The sequence below is a fragment of the Procambarus clarkii genome, chromosome 27 (assembly GCF_040958095.1).
Source record: "Procambarus clarkii isolate CNS0578487 chromosome 27, FALCON_Pclarkii_2.0, whole genome shotgun sequence".
Lineage (NCBI taxonomy): Eukaryota > Metazoa > Arthropoda > Malacostraca > Decapoda > Cambaridae > Procambarus > Procambarus clarkii.
The window spans coordinates 6,333,645-6,350,054 of NC_091176.1; the positions used below are offsets into that span (position 1 = coordinate 6,333,645).

A 16,410-nucleotide genomic window follows, 5' to 3' on the forward strand; every position below is an offset into this window, starting at 1 on the left:
CCCACAAGACAGAAGGAAGTCTTCAAAGACATTATTGATAGAAACGTGATGAGTACCCACACTGATACAGCTCACCATATACTCTAAGAGTCGGGGTATCGCCAACATGCTCGTTAAGAACTCTCCCGACACTAAGCCGACAGACTACTTTCGTTGCGTCTAATTCCTGTAGGTCACTGTGACAGGGGTGGGGACGGGTGGTGGGATGATGGGTCTGGAGATGGGACCTGGGCTGGGACACGTGGGCCTGGAAGTGTTGTTAGCGTGTGGGGGGGGGGGGGGAGGGCTGCAACAGGGTATAAAAGGCAGAGGAGATACCAGCTTCACCACACAGACAAGATGAACTTCAAGCTGTTTGGTCTTCTGCTACTGGTGGTCGCTGCCGGTGAGAACCTCCAGTGGTTACTTGTAAATGTGGGAAGCATTTTCCATTATTGTTACTTTTATTTGATAGTAGATTGAATGCTAGTGGCCATACCGACTGACGGCTGGTATTCTGTACTTCAAGATTACATCAGTATTTTGTTCCTCAGATCTTCATTTATTTGTTTGTCTTTATTAGAGTTTACCAATCTTTATGAAGCAGAGTTTTAGTTGCATCTTAAAGTAATACAGCATTATATTGTAGGCGGTTCCTTTGCTGCGGACACTTACCACAGCTGAGATTAATCACGAGCGCTATGTCATGGGTTCGTATCCTGGCCGGGGAGGATTTACTGGGCGCAAATCCTTAACTGTAGCCTCTGTTTAACTCAACAGTAAAATGTGTACTTGGTTGTAACAATGATTCTTCGCGGCGGGGATCGTATTCCAGGGACCTGCCCGAAACGCTACGCGTACTAGTGGCTCTACAAGAATGTAACAACTCTTGTATATATCTCAAAAAAAAAAAAAAAAAAAAAATTAGAGTGGTTGAGTGTCCTTTTCGTCGTCCACAATATTTGCAATTTTGTTTTTTCTGTTGTGACCACAATCTTCCCAGCATAAAGATAGTTTAGTCACATTCTATGGTGTGTGTCTTGACCCGCTCCTGGTGATGTCTGCTGAAGGTGGATGGCCTGTACCCGGCAACATGGGTAGTATGTGACTATGTTGAAAGGTATGTTGTGTGTCACTGCGTATGAGGCTTCAGGTTTGAGGTGCGGTGTGAGGTACATATATTTCCTTGATGCTGGTAGGTTCAGTCGCAGCTCCACACCAAGGAACACCCTCAAGGGTGGTGACATTTCTCAATGTTGCAAGCCTAGGGTGTATGAGGCTGTTTAGTCATCCACATTTCATTGTTGTCTAGTGATTTTGGGTAATTAATATCCCAGGTAAATTTCGTTTGGATGCTGAATCTGCTATGTATACTTTTAAGGGTTGTTTGGTCTTTCTTACAGGTGTTAATGCTGGGGGAAGTATCATTTAGTATTTATTTATTTATTTATTTATGAGAAGGTACATTGAGTTTATTAGAGTACAGAGACGAACTTTTACATTCTTGTAAAGCCACTAGCGCGCATAGCGCTTCAGGCAGATCCTTATCTAACATATAATTTTAAGAAGGTAATTTCTAGCAAAATTAAAAATGTTTACAGGTACATTGTAAGAAAGTATAATATTTAGGATGGATCTGTTTGCCTGGGTGTAGAAATTAATAAATATATATATTGTTTGACGCCCATCTTGTGTTCGGACATAAATACCATGAACTAAATCGGTTGACTGCGTTTTCCTTTCATTTATCGTAAATTTGTCAATTCAAATTCCTAGATATAAATAGTTTGCTAGCCAGCCAACTTCTACATTTTGAGTGACAAGTGTTCTTTGAGGGTCGAACCTTGTTCAGTGGAGGACCTTGTTCAGTGGAGGACTTTGTTCAGTGGAGGCCCCTGTTCAGTGGAGGACCTTGTTCAGTGGGGGACCTTGTTCAGTGGAGGACCTTGTTCAGTGGGGGACCTTGTTCAGTGGAGGCCCCTGTTCAGTGGAGGACCTTGTTCAGTGGGGGACCTTGTTCAGTGGGGGACCTTGTTCAGTGGAGGACCTTGTTCAGTGGAGGACCTTGTTCAGTGGAGGCCCCTGTTCAGTGGAGGACCTTGTTCAGTGGGGGACCTTGTTCAGTGGAGGACCTTGTTCAGTGGGGGACCTTGTTCAGTGGAGGACCTTGTTCAGTGGGGGACCTTGTTCAGTGGAGGCCCCTGTTCAGTGGAGGACCTTGTTCAGTGGGGGACCTTGTTCAGTGGAGGACCTTGTTCAGTGGGGGACCTTGTTCAGTGGAGGCCCCTGTTCAGTGGAGGACCTTGTTCAGTGGAGGACCTTGTTCAGTGGAGGACCTTGTTCAGTGGAGGCCCCTGTTCAGTGGAGGACCTTGTTCAGTGGGGGACCTTGTTCAGTGGAGGACCTTGTTCAGTGGGGGACCTTGTTCAGTGGAGGCCCCTGTTCAGTGGAGGACCTTGTTCAGTGGAGGACCTTGTTCAGTGGAGGACCTTGTTCAGTGGGGGACCTTGTTCAGTGGAGGACCTTGTTCAGTGGAGGACCTTGTTCAGTGGAGGCCCCTGTTCAGTGGAGGACCTTGTTCAGTGGGGGACCTTGTTCAGTGGAGGACCTTGTTCAGTGGGGGACCTTGTTCAGTGGAGGACCTTGTTCAGTGGAGGCCCCTGTTCAGTGGAGGACCTTGTTCAGTGGAGGACCTTGTTCAGTGGAGGACCTTGTTCAGTGGAGGACCTTGTTCAGTGGAGGCCCCTGTTCAGTGGAGGACCTTGTTCAGTGGGGGACCTTGTTCAGTGGAGGACCTTGTTCAGTGGAGGACCTTGTTCAGTGGAGGACCTTGTTCAGTGGAGGCCCCTGTTCAGTGGAGGACCTTGTTCAGTGGAGGACCTTGTTCAGTGGAGGCCCCTGTTCAGTGGAGGACCTTGTTCAGTGGAGGCCCCTGTTCAGTGGAGGACCTTGTTCAGTGGAGGACCTTGTTCAGTGGAGGACCTTGTTCAGTGGAGGACCTTGTTCAGTGGAGGACCTTGTTCAGTGGAGGACCTTGTTCAGTGGAGGACCTTGTTCAGTGGAGGACCTTGTTCAGTGGAGGCCCCTGTTCAGTGGAGGACCTTGTTCAGTGGAGGACCTTGTTCAGTGGAGGACCTTGTTCAGTGGAGGACCTTGTTCAGTGGGGGACCTTGTTCAGTGGGGGACCTTGTTCAGTGGAGGACCTTGTTCAGTGGAGGACCTTGTTCAGTGGAGGACCTTGTTCAGTGGAGGACCTTGTTCAGTGGAGGACCTTGTTCAGTGGAGGACCTTGCTCAGTGGAGGACCTTGCTCAGTGGGGGACCTTGTTCAGTGGAGGACCTTGTTCAGTGGGGGACCTTGTTCAGTGGAGGACCTTGTTCAGTGGAGGACCTTGTTCAGTGGAGGACCTTGTTCAGTGGAGGACCTTGCTCAGTGGGAGGACCTTGTTCAGTGGGGGACCTTGTTCAGTGGGGGACCTTGTTCAGTGGGGGACCTTGTTCAGTGGAGGACCTTGCTCAGTGGAGGACCTTGCTCAGTGGAGGACCTTGCTCAGTGGGAGGAAATTGCTCAGTGGACTTAAAAATTTGTTGAGGATATTTGTAGCCTAATTTCTAGCCACTTATATATTGTGGTGTTGATGGGGTGATTGTGGTTCTCGTAGTGAAGACGAGGTCATTGGCGTAGCTAATGACCTCGTGTGGCTGTAGTTTTACATTAACAACCTTTCCCATCAAGATTAGGAACACGGATGGGCTGCATACTTCTCAACCTTGCGGTGTACCATTCTCTAGGGTCTTGTACTAGGGTCTTGTACACTGTTAGGTAGTAATGAACCCAGCTGAGTAAGTTGCCTCTCACCCACTTTTTTAAACTAATGCATGATGGGTTCTTAATACAAATGTTTTTTTTTTCTAACTAAGAAAAGTTGTTTAGTATTTGAATATCCAAAGACGTTAGTCAATTCAGCTCCTGCGAATATGTCGAGATGAAAAAGTCGAATTTCTCGGTGCTCAATAACACTACAAACATCTGTTACGTCTTCTCCAGATATTTACCATTCAGACTGTAGCACAGTGGTCTACAGCTTCGACTCACAACCGAGGATGCCGGGTTAAATCCTCGGTAGGGTTGAAATGATGGGCACGTTTCCTTTCACCTAATGCCTTTATTCACCTAGTAGGGAGGGTACCAGGGAGTTAAGCAATTGTTTTGGATTGCATCCTGGGGAAGGTCAGTAGTTAGCTTAGAGAGGGGGGGGAGGAGACCCTCGATAAGCCGAAGTACAGGCTTCTTGTCCCCGACAATGGGAATTATACCAATGGGTGAACAGTATAGTCACAAGACCCCATAAGAATTGACATGATATTGCAGTTGTTAACACATCAACACCCAGAAAGTTGATTTATGTTAGTAACAATAAAGTGTCCAATAAAGTTACCAGAATTTACCGCAATTTACCTGAGGGCGAAGTTTACTGAGGGCAATTTACCTGGGGGTGCCGGTCGGCCGAGCGGACAGCACACTGGACTTGTGATCCTGTGGTCCTGGGTTCGATCCCAGGCGCCGGCGAGAAACAATGGGCAGAGTTTCTTTCACCCTATGCCCCTGTTACCTAGCAGCAAAATAGGTACCTGGGTGTTAGTCAGCTGTCACGGGCTGCTTCCTGGGGGTGGAGGCCTGGTCGAGGACCGGGCCGCGGGGACACTAAAGCCCCAAAATCATCTCAAGATAACCTCTCAAGATCTCAAGGGCCTCTGACACTTTAGTTGCCTCGATGAGGACAGGAAGCCGGTGGCTTGTCAAAGATTCCCTCCTTTTTCCCTGGTTATCTTTTCCAGTTGTATTTTAAAATTGAACAGAGTTTTGGCATTTACGGCTTCGGCAGGTAGGCGGTTCCATGGGTTTATAACCCTGTGAGTGAAAAGCAACTCCTGTTCTCAGTCCTACAGTGTGGCTTGTTGAGCTTTGAACCGTTGCTCGTTGTTCATGTTACATCTGACCTTTAGAAGAAATTGTCCGGATCAACATCCTCCAAAATGTTCAGTATTTTAATAATTTCAATGAGATCCGCCCTGTCATGCCTGGTTTGTAGTGATGTTAGTCCTGTGGCCTTCAACCATTCCTGATACATGAATTGACTTACTTCTGGAATGATTTGTGTTGCACTTCCTCCAGAGCTGTCTTTCTGAAGATGAGGTCTCCATGCTTGGATATAGTAATCTAAATGGGGCGCACCAGAGATTTATACAATTGAATATCTACCTTCTTTTCCTTAAAGTCAAAGGTACGCTTGATTATTCCCAGGGTTTGGTTAGTTTTTTTGACTTGTGCAGCTTTCAGTGAATAGTAGATTTTGACTCCAAGGTCCTCTCAAATGCTCACTGAAATGGCCAAATATGTTACATAATACTACAAATATCCCCAAAACTCGGAAATACTTCTTATAAGTTCTTTTCAGCTACAATTTAGCACAGTGAATAGAAGCGAAAGGAGACTTTCAGTGAAGTAACTACAAACCAATACTAATTGTAATAGGCTAATGTAAACAGGCAATATTTTTGTTTGAATGTATTACGAAAAACTTTTACTTCTTATAAATTTATTACAATTAATATAATAATATATTAAATGGGTCTTTAAGTTCACGATTGTTATGAATCACTCTACTGAACTTAACTGTCACTGTGTGTAAATGGTTGATGTATCACAGTTTGTTTCTGATGAGTCGACTTAATGAACAGCGGAAAGTTTATATATGCAGGTGAGTATATATATATATATATATATATATATATATATATATATATATATATATATATATATATATATATATATATATATATATATGACAATGAACATTGTCACATTCTTAATCACGTGTTTATTTTCGTGATATACACACACACACATATATATATATATATATATATATATATATATATATATATATATATATATATATATATATATATATATATATATATCGTACCTAGTAGCCAGAACGCACTTCTCAGCCTACTATGCAGGGCCCGATTTGCCTAATAAGCCAAGTTTTCCTGAATTAATATATTTTCTCTAATTTTTTTCTTATGAAATGATAAAGCTACCCAATTCATTATGTATGAGGTCAATTTTTTAATTGGAGTTAAAATTAACGTAGATATATGCCCGAACCTAACCAACCCTACCTAACCTAACCTAACCTATCTTTATAGGTTAGGTTAGGTTAGGTAGCCGAAAAAGCTAGGTTAGGTTAGGTTAGGTAGCCGAAAAAGCTAGGTTAGGTTAGGTTAGGTAGGTTAGGTAGTCGAAAGTAAATTAATTCATGAAAACTTGGCTTATTAGTCAAATCGGGCCTTGCATAGTAGGCCGAGAAGTGCGTTCTGGCTACTAGGTACGACATATATATATAATATATAATATATATATTATTAAATATGACCGAAAAAGTAAGATTAATAATTCTAACACGAATTTTCTCGATCTTTCTTACGTTTCTTTTCACTGTTGATGGTAATTCAAAAATCAATTCTCCAAAATTCATTTTTATTTCTAGTCTGACGCGACACTTGAGCGCGTTTCGTAAAACTTATTACATTTTCAAAGACTTTAGTTTACACACACACACACACAACTTTAACTGAATAGAGCTTAAACATCTTCGAGTTTTTATACCTACATTTGGGTGAGGTGACATGTTACAATAGTTTTGGATGAGGTGAAAATAAACTTTTAACACAAGACAGGTTTACACAAGACACAAGACAAGTTTAACACAACAACACAGAAATCATCGATAGATACAGCGATAGCAGGCGGCTTGACATCTGCGAGGCACTACACATCAAGAAGTGGGACCAAAGAGCCAAAGCTCAACCCCCGCAAGCACAATTAGGTGAGTACCAGCAATCAACAGCCAATTAATGCACAACTATATTCTACCCACTTCAAGACTTCGCTCCAATATAGAAGCATCAAGAAATATGGGCCAATAAAAATAGGCCTTCTGCAGTTACCTACCTTTAATACCCATTGTTTCGTGTACTGTCTTGTGTTAAAAGTTTATTTTCACCTCATCCAAAACTATTGTAACATGTCACCTCACCCAAATGTAGGTATAAAAACTCGAAGATGTTTAAGCTCTATTCAGTTAAAGTTGTGTGTGTGTGTGTGTGTAAACTAAAGTCTTTGAAAATGTAATAAGTTTTACGAAACGCGCTCAAGTGTCGCGTCAGACTAGAAATAAAAATGAATTTTGGAGAATTGATTTTTGAATTACCATCAACAGTGAAAAGAAACGTAAGAAAGATCGAGAAAATTCGTGTTAGAATTATTAATCTTACTTTTTCGGTCATATTTAATAATATATGTCTACAGGAAAGACTGCTACCAAAATATACTAATATATAATATATATATATATATATATATATATATATATATATATATATATATATATATATATATATATATATATATATATATATAATATATATATATAATGTTGTACCTAGTAGCCAGAACGCAGTTCTACTAAGCAAGGCTCGATTTGCCTAATAAGCCAAAATTTCCAGAATTTCAATATTTTTCTCATTTTTTTTCTTATGAAATGATAGAGCTATTCATTTCATTATGTATGAGTTAATTTTTTTTTAAATTTGAGTTAAAACTAACGTAGATATATGACCAAACTTAACCAACCCTACCTAACCTAACCTAAACTTACATAACTAAATCAATAATTTATGCTCTTAATATAATATAATAATAATTAAAATAAACCAATAGGAAACAATTTATTGAAAATATAGAAAATCACTCGGCTTATTAGGCAAATCGGACCTTGCATAGTAGGTCGAGAAGTGCGTTCTGGATACTAGGTACGACATATATATACATAAGGCAGGCTCGCCATTTTTGTCTTTAATTCATTTTTTATTTAATTCTATTTTTATTTAAAGTTTCGTAGCAAACTGGCTGCTATATTCAAGCAAATCCTGTTGAACCCTAAACAAATACTGGTGCCTTTACGTGTCTTCAACCAGCAACAAATTGCACACGTTTACAAGTTTAGCCTAAATATTTCATAACTATATGTATTAATACGACACCCACATTACCCGCCTCTGCTCTCCACCCTTAGACCCCCGGCCCTCCACCAACGCCCTCCAACCACAGCCCATGCTCTCCACCCACGCCCTCCACCCACAGCCCACGTCCTCCACTTCCGTTCACATCCTTCGTCCTCCTCCATCACTTCCACGACCCCCATCTCCTCGTCCCCACCACAACAAGTCGTGTCCCACGTTGATTGTCCATTACTAACTTGTGTCACTTGCCCCGTGTGTGGGGGCTGGTGGTGGTGTGCCTCCTCAGCTGAGGCAGAGTGGCAGTGTACAGCCTTCCAGTGTGCTGGTGAGGACCTGTGTATCCCCACCCGCTACCTCTGTGACGGAGAAAACGACTGTATCGACGGAAGTGATGAGGCTGATTGTAGTAAGTTACTGAGACGTGTTTTCTCTCTCTCTCTACCTCTCTCTGTCTCTCTCTCTCTGTCTCTCTCTCTCTGTCTCTCTGTCTCTCTGTCTCTCTGTTTCTCTGTCTCTCTCTCTGTCTCTCTCTCTCTCTCTCTCTCTCTCTCTCTCTCTCTCTCTCTCTCTCTCTCTCTCTCTCTCTCTCTCTCTCTCTCTCTCTCTCTCAGGAATTAAATTTTCACTTTCCTTACAAGCAGCAAAGTGTTTTAGAACCATCTAGAGCCACTTACCTGCGGTTTTCACGTTCCTTAAGTGGGTCTAGCTGTGCATTTTCATGTAAAAAATTATAAACAAAACTATATAAATTATTTTTATTAAAAATTATTAAAAAATATATATATAAATTATAGTAAAAAATAATAAAATTATATGTAAAAAAAATGTTATTAAAAGTAACATGACGTAGTAGCTCTCACCCGTGTGTGCTCACAGCGTCGTGCCCCGAGGGCTTCTACCAGTGCCAGGACAGCACCGTGTGCATCGTCGAGCACTACCTCTGTGACGGCTATTATGACTGTGACTTGGGCGACGACGAAGATTCCTGCTGTAAGTTGTAGTACAAATCTTTCTTTTCACTTGACCTCTCATAAGAACTAAAAGCTCATTATACATCTCAGCAATTAGGCAAACTAACATTCGAATGAGTTATAATAATAATAATAATTTTTATTTAGGTAAAGGTACATACATAAAGAGATTTTACAATGTTTGTTGGCTTTATAGATAGAGCTAGTACATACAATGCCTAAAGCCACTATTACGCAAAGCGTTTCGGGCAGACGCTGTGTTGTGTTGTTTACAAACACAATTCCGTGGAAGTCAAGAATAATAATATAAGTTCCGCCTTCATACACAGACACATGTCAACAATACAAGGTGACCTTTCCTTCAGGCAAGGAAACATTATAAGGAATCCTTCGATGGAAGGCTAGCACTATTATCAAAGAAGCTTTATTGACCTTTGTCATAATAACCCCCACTATTTACGAGTCCCACAGCGAGAGCCTCACTCCACGGCAGCCTAATGGCCATAACCTTTTTGTATATTGAGTTGTATATTTATAGTCAGTCCTATACAGATAGTGGGTAACTTCTTTTAACATTGATCCTCGTATAATTCCCTAGCTCCATCTGTACTGTGCATTGTTACCGGTGTTCCTTGTACCCTTCATCAACCCCCCGTGTACCTTGTAGCCTTCATCAACCCCCCGTGTCCCTTGTAGCCTTCATCAACCCCCCGTGTACCTTGTAGCCTTCATCAACCCCCGTGTACCTTGTAGCCTTCATCAACCCCCGTGTACCTTGTAGCCTTCATCAACCCCCGTGTACCTTGTAGCCTTCATCAATCCCCCGTGTACCTTGTAGCCTTCATCAACCCCTCGTGTACCTTGTAGCCTTCATCAACCCCCCGTGTACCTTGTAGCCTTCATCAACCCCCGTGTACCTTGTAGCCTTCATCAACCCCCGTGTACCTTGTAGCCTTCATCAACCCCCGTGTACCTTGTAGCCTTCATCAATCCCCCGTGTACCTTGTAGCCTTCATCAACCCCCCGTGTACCTTGTAGCCTTCATCAACCCCCGTGTACCTTGTAGCCTTCATCAACGCCCGTGTACCTTGTAGCCTTCATCAACCCCCGTGTACCTTGTAGCCTTCATCAATCCCCCGTGTACCTTGTAGCCTTCATCAACCCCTCGTGTACCTTGTAGCCTTCATCAACCCCCGTGTACCTTGTAGCCTTCATCAACCCCCCGTGTACCTTGTAGCCTTCGTCAACCCCCGTGTACCTTGTAGCCTTCATCAACCCCCCGTGTACCTTGTAGCCTTCATCAACCCCTCGTGTACCTTGTAGCCTTCATCAACCCCCCGTGTACCTTGTAGCATTCATCAACCCCCCGTGTACCTTGTAGCATTCATCAACCCCCCGTGTACCTTGTAGCCTTCATCAACCCCCCGTGTACCTTGTAGCCATCATCAACCCCCGTGTACCTTGTATTCTTCCCCAGCCACCGCGGCACCTGTGTGTTCCGAGGACCAGTACCAGTGCTTCGAGGGCTCCTGCATCGACAAGCAGTTCCTCTGTGACGGCATTGTTGACTGCTACATGAGCGACGACGAGCTGGAGTGCAGTGAGTAGGCTTCACGTACTTACATATCATTTTGGAAAAGTTACCCACTCCACGCCCTTCAGGGTCTTTGTTCCGGACGGTAATACGAGTGCAGGTCATATAGAAGGAAGTTCTAAGCCTGAATAACTATCCAGCACCGGAAAGGGTTACGAGGACAAGACGTTTAGATATGAGGTTGGTGAAAAGGAACGGTGACCAACCATTCTGACTATCGAGGATCGAACGCTGACCCTGCAAGATGCAAGGCCGTCGCTTTGCGAACCAGTCCAAATGGATGGGCAAAAGATAATAATGTGTGCTAAGACGGTGGGAATAGTCAAGGGGTCACGGGGCCTTCCCATGGACGGATCTCGGTGGGATATGGAGGTCTGAGCCAGGATTAACTAAGTATTTGTGCGTTTAAGAACGAAACCTGTACATCTTTACTCGATCATGGCAGCGTACGCTGTATTTATAAAACAGTTTACGAGCTTGGAAACGTCACAACGCAAAGTTTTTATTGTTAAAGATAACTTCGTAATACTTCGGAGCTCAAAAACTGTTTGATAAATGTAAACCAAGTCATCATTATTGAGGAAAGATGTACAGGTTTCGTAACTGGACGTATAAGTGAGTGATGAATCCTGGCCAAGAAATGGTAACCGTAAGTGGTATGATTCTGGAACAAACGGTCCACACCGTTGGGAAGGGCCAACGGAAGGGAAGGAAGTTATGAGACAACGGTAAGCCATTGACTAGGAATCAATGGCTTACCGTTGATTCCTAGGAATCAACGGTAAGCCATGACTAGGAATGGCTTACCGTTGATGACTATGAATCATCCCAAGCGGGTTCCAGGACAGAACCCGAGCTGTGATAGGCGACGGAGTGAAGGAACGGTATTCAACCACTTCGACCATCGGGTAATCGAACGGAGACCTTCAAGAAGCGAGATCGTCACTGTACCAACCAGTCCCAGTGTCGTCATGACAAAGTTGGCGGGAGTGGAACAGGCAAAGATTTTATATTAATGCCTGTCTTTGTTAACATATAAATATTCCATAATAGATCATACTTTTGGTGGTGTTATCCACATTTAATATCGTTCAGCGTACTTAACTCTCACTTAAGTGTACATATAGAATTCATCTGATCATGTAAACTCTATCTCATGTATTATATAATTTGTTAAACGAGGATTGGTGTTGCAGGTGAGTGCAACGAAGGCTTCCTGTGTCCGGATGGTCGGTGTATCGTGGACATGTTCGTGTGTGACGACTTCGAGGACTGTCACCGTGGCGAGGACGAGAAAGACTGCCGTGAGTTGATGACTCGTATCATCACCTTCCTCCTCCATCACTACCACACTCGTTCATTATTATCGTTCATCTCCACCACAAACCCCACCACCACCACCACCATCATCAGCTCCACCACCACCACCATCATCAGCCCCCCCACAACTAGTACCACCACCACATCAACACAAGCACCACTACCACTAAAGAGTTCGTGATGATAACTACAAAGACCATCTTTACAAAAAAAAAATTCACACTAACGAACCTGTCTGTGTTTCACAGCTTGCACACCAACCGACTTCGTTTGTGCCAATGGCGACTGTATCCCAGCAAACTATCACTGTGATGGCTACATAGATTGCTTTGAGGCTACCGATGAGGAGAATTGTGGTTAGTATTGCATTCTGAAACAATGTCTCATTGTAACAAAAATATAACTATTGGCGATGCTTGCTGCAGTTGTAACGTAGCAATAGGCTTTCCTGTGTGTGTCAGCTGGATATTTAGGTTTTCAGGGCTTTGTTTTCTAAGTGCCTTCAGCCACACGATCTTAATTTCAAAGTTGCAAGTGGAGCTAATTGTATTTTTCGTTTATGTAGATTGTAATGAAGGGTATGAGAGCTCAGTAACTAGCCTTGTTTGTGTTAATCTCTTAGAGATGTTTTTGATTGGTTGATTTTGTTGATTTATCTTGTTTTGTTTTGATTTTGGTCTGGTTCATCGAGAACTATCTCATGAACTCTATCTCTATCTTTAGTTTGGTCGATCAAAACAAGATTGGTTAATCCTGTTTTGATTTTGTCTGCATATGGTTGATTTTGTTAATTTATTATGCACCCCATACCCAAGTATGGGTAGTGGGTTAGTTCTGTGGACTATTTCCTAGGTATAATGTAGTAAAATATGCGTTCAATATAACAACCATGATATAAAATGATAGCAGTGATTGACATAGGCACATATATTGGGGGAGTAGGTAGCATAAAATACAGTGCGAGCTTAAGGCACTAGGTAGGAAACTTTGAAGATGAAATTAAGTACTTTTTGGTATTTTTTTATAAGGCGTAGGTTGACAGCTTTTCAATTCGTTAGGGAGTGAGTTCCATAGACTAGGTCCCTTTATTTGCATAGTATTTACACAGATTTAGTTTGACTCTGGGGATATCAAAGATATAATTATTTCTGGTGTGGTGATTATGGGTCCTATTACATCTGTCAATGATCAGATCAGAATTTGCATTTAAGAACAGGGTTTTGTAAATGTAAATGGCACAAGAGAATGTGTGGAGTGAGTTTATGTTTAGCATGGTTTAGGGATTTAAACGGGGGGGGGGGGGTGAGTGTTGTCTGAAAGCAGAGTTTGTTAGTGTCCTGACAGCCTATTTTTGCTGGGTGATGATGGGCTTGAGGTAGTTTGCAGTGGTTGAACCCCCATGCACAGATACCATAGGTAAGATAGGGATAGATTAGTGCATAATATAGACAGATGAGAGCAGAGTTGGGAACATAATATCTGATTCTAGAAAGTATACGAACCGTTTTTGAGACTTTTTTAGTTATGTGTTGTATGTGGGTGCGGAAGTTGAGTCTCTTGTCTAAGTAACTTTCCATCATTTGTATGGCTGATGTTGACATTGTCTGTCTGAAGCTGAATTGCATTTGTTGATATGCTTCCAAATAAAATGCAGTAGGTCTTTTATGTGTTTAGTGTGAGTTTGTTGGTTGACATCCATGAGCGAACTTTTTAAATCCGTTATTCACAACATTATTTAGTGTGTGTGGGTTGGGGTCTGAGTAGATGAGGGTAATATAGATTACCCTATATATGTTAAATCTATAGCAAAAATATAGATTAAAGAATGTTAGAGATATTAGGCAGATCATTGATGTATATAAGAAATAGGAGGGGTCCTTGGATGCTGCTCTGTGGCACTCCAACGGTTAATGGTAGAGTGAAGGAAGTTATGGTGTCTGTCACTAAGATCGGGTCGGATATAGTCCAGGGCAAGGCCTCGGATTCCATAATGATGAAATTTAAGTAAGAGGTAGTTATGGTTAACAGTGTCAAATGCCTTTCTCAGGTCAATGAAGAGTCCAATTGGGAACTCATTTTTGTCAAGGGCTGAGTAGATTATCAAGCAGACTAATAAGTGCATCGTTGGTACTCTTTTGGGAGCGGAAGCCAAACTGACAGGGACTTTGTATGTTGAATTATACGAGGTAGGAGTTGAGCTGTTTGTAAATAATTTTTTCAAATATTTTTCATAGTACGGGTAGGTTTGATATTGGTCTGTAATTGTTTATGTCTGCCGGATTGCCTCCTTTATGAACTGGCGTTACTTGTGTTTTTTAAGCATATCAGGGAAAGTATGAAACTAGAGATTTGTTGAACAGCAGAGCTATGGGTGGCGCAAGGGCATGGAAAACAATCTTGTATAAAATGGATGGTATTTCACTAATGTTCCCAGCTTTGAGTTTTAGTGAGTGTATGATGGACACAACATCTGTAGGGCTGACCGGTGAAAGGAGAAGAGAGTTTGGATAGCTGCCTGTAAGATATGCGGTAACATGTGTCTGTGTAGGATTTTTCTGGCATGGTTAGTACGAACCGATGAAAAGAAGCTATTAAATTCAGTTGCCGTTTCTAAGTCTGTTGCAGGTGAATAACCATCCTTGGAGAGTTTTATCTGGTTATGTAATTGTTGTTTAGATCCTAGGATGTTAGAGATGGCTCTCTATGTGCTTTTCATGTTGCCTTTTTCTTCTTTAAGTCTATTCTCATAATAGGAAAGTTTTGCTCTTCTTATTATACTTGTAAGCACTGATGAATACCTCTTAACTACGTCATTTGTAACTAGGTCGATTCTATTTTTTTCATATTCATGGTTTTTGTGAGCCCCTACAGCCAGGGGTTGTTTAATCTCTTGACAGTTACTTGCTTGGTGAGGAGAGGACAGTGAGTGCTGTTGAGGGTTAAAGTTCTGGAGAGGAAGAGGTTGGCTAATGAATTTATATCCTGTGTATTATTGAATTCTGATTCCCAATTAATATTGTGAAATGCATTTGTGAGGTTGCCTATAGCTGCTTCACTGTGTAACCTTAAGGTAAGTTTCTTGTTATCTGGTGGTGTCCATGTTTGCTCTGAGGAAGGTAGAATAGTGGTCAGTTGTTCTGTCAGTGATTATACCAGATGCAAGGGGAGCTGTCCGTAAGTGATCCAAGGTAGTAGCCGATGTTTAAGTGATTCGGGTGGGCCTGGTGATTGTGGGGATTAACATACAGGTGTTCATGCTGTTAAGGATATTGTCGACTTGAGGGCTATTTTGTTGATAGGTCAATATTAAAATCACCTCGTAGAATGATGTGATTTTTGTTGAGGTCGTTATTTGTGATAAGATTTCTTAGGTTATCTGAGAATGCAAATATATTAGTATTGAAAAATCTATAGATAGCTCCAATAATCATGGAGGATTTAAGGGATTTAATAGAGAACTGAGCAAAGGTATACTCACAGTAGTCGTCTGTGACACTATTGCGAATGAACTGTTACATATCTGTACATATAAAGATGCCATTCTCATCCAAGATATATTGATCACGTGTTCTGCCGCAGACGCGACAGAAGCACCGCGTGCCTCCAGGCCCCTCCGCCGCAGGACCCGCAGCCAGAACCACCTCCTCCGCAAGCTGGAAACTTTCAACAGGAAGAAGTAACTCTCCTGACACCAGCGCCCTCACCTCGTCTGTCTTTCTATATGGCGTCTCTCCTGACACCAGCGCCCTCACCTCTGCCATCTTCTTTAAGGGCGTCGACTCTTATAACTCATTCATGAACCAATAACACCTATAAAGCATTCTAAGGCGTTACCCGGCCACCAGTTCATCACCAGAATTAGCTCCAACTCAGAGTATTGACAAATATAACCAACACTTACGGAACAGCCAGGATGAAATGGCTATATGGGCCTTCAGACAACAAAGACAAACAGCTTCACAGACCAGGCAGTTACCACCAAAGACTGGCCCAAAGCCAGACTGTAAGAATGAAAGAGCTATTGAAATCATCCATAGGAAAAAATCAAGAGCCATGAGACCGAAAAGTGCATAGTACTTCTCGTTGCATGTACACCGAGTTCATTTTAGTGTTGGACTGTGTCCGGGACTAATAAAATACAACGCAAGACCCGCTGTAATTTGTGTAATATTTTACTCTGTGATATAAAGAAATTACAAAATATTTAGTTTTACTATATATAAACACAACGTTTTTGAATAAGTTTTAATTACATATATTTGCGTCCTAATACCGATTACCTCTTCACAACTAGGGATTTGACATTTGACAAGTACATACTTAGTAGGCTTATATCTAAATTTCCGAATAGCCTATGACACAATATCAAATACAAGATAAAAAAATGTAATTTGAAACTGTCACCTGGCATTGGCGGATAATTTAAATTCTATATTTGGAAAAGGCTTAGTGGGGG

General features: G+C 42.1%; 1 protein-coding gene across 1 annotated transcript; it reads left to right on the plus strand.

The window, feature by feature from the left end:
- Positions 1-306: 306 nt before the first annotated feature.
- Positions 307-16,155, plus strand: LOC123762718 (low-density lipoprotein receptor). Its single transcript, XM_045749430.2, has 7 exons — positions 307-385; positions 8,356-8,475; positions 8,946-9,059; positions 10,518-10,640; positions 11,831-11,938; positions 12,203-12,310; positions 15,534-16,155. Exons 1-7 carry the CDS (start codon positions 340-342, stop codon positions 15,632-15,634), a joined length of 720 nt encoding a protein of 239 aa, XP_045605386.2. The 5' UTR covers positions 307-339; the 3' UTR covers positions 15,635-16,155.
- Positions 16,156-16,410: the final 255 nt, after the last annotated feature.

Coding starts and splice junctions, on each gene's coding strand:
- LOC123762718 (XM_045749430.2), top strand. CDS start 340: ATGAACTTCAAGCTGTTTGGTCTTCTGCTACTGGTGGTCGCTGCCG. Junction 10,641..11,830: donor CGACGACGAGCTGGAGTGCA/GTGAGTAGGCTT, acceptor TTGGTGTTGCAG/GTGAGTGCAACGAAGGCTTC. Junction 11,939..12,202: donor CGAGGACGAGAAAGACTGCC/GTGAGTTGATGA, acceptor TGTGTTTCACAG/CTTGCACACCAACCGACTTC.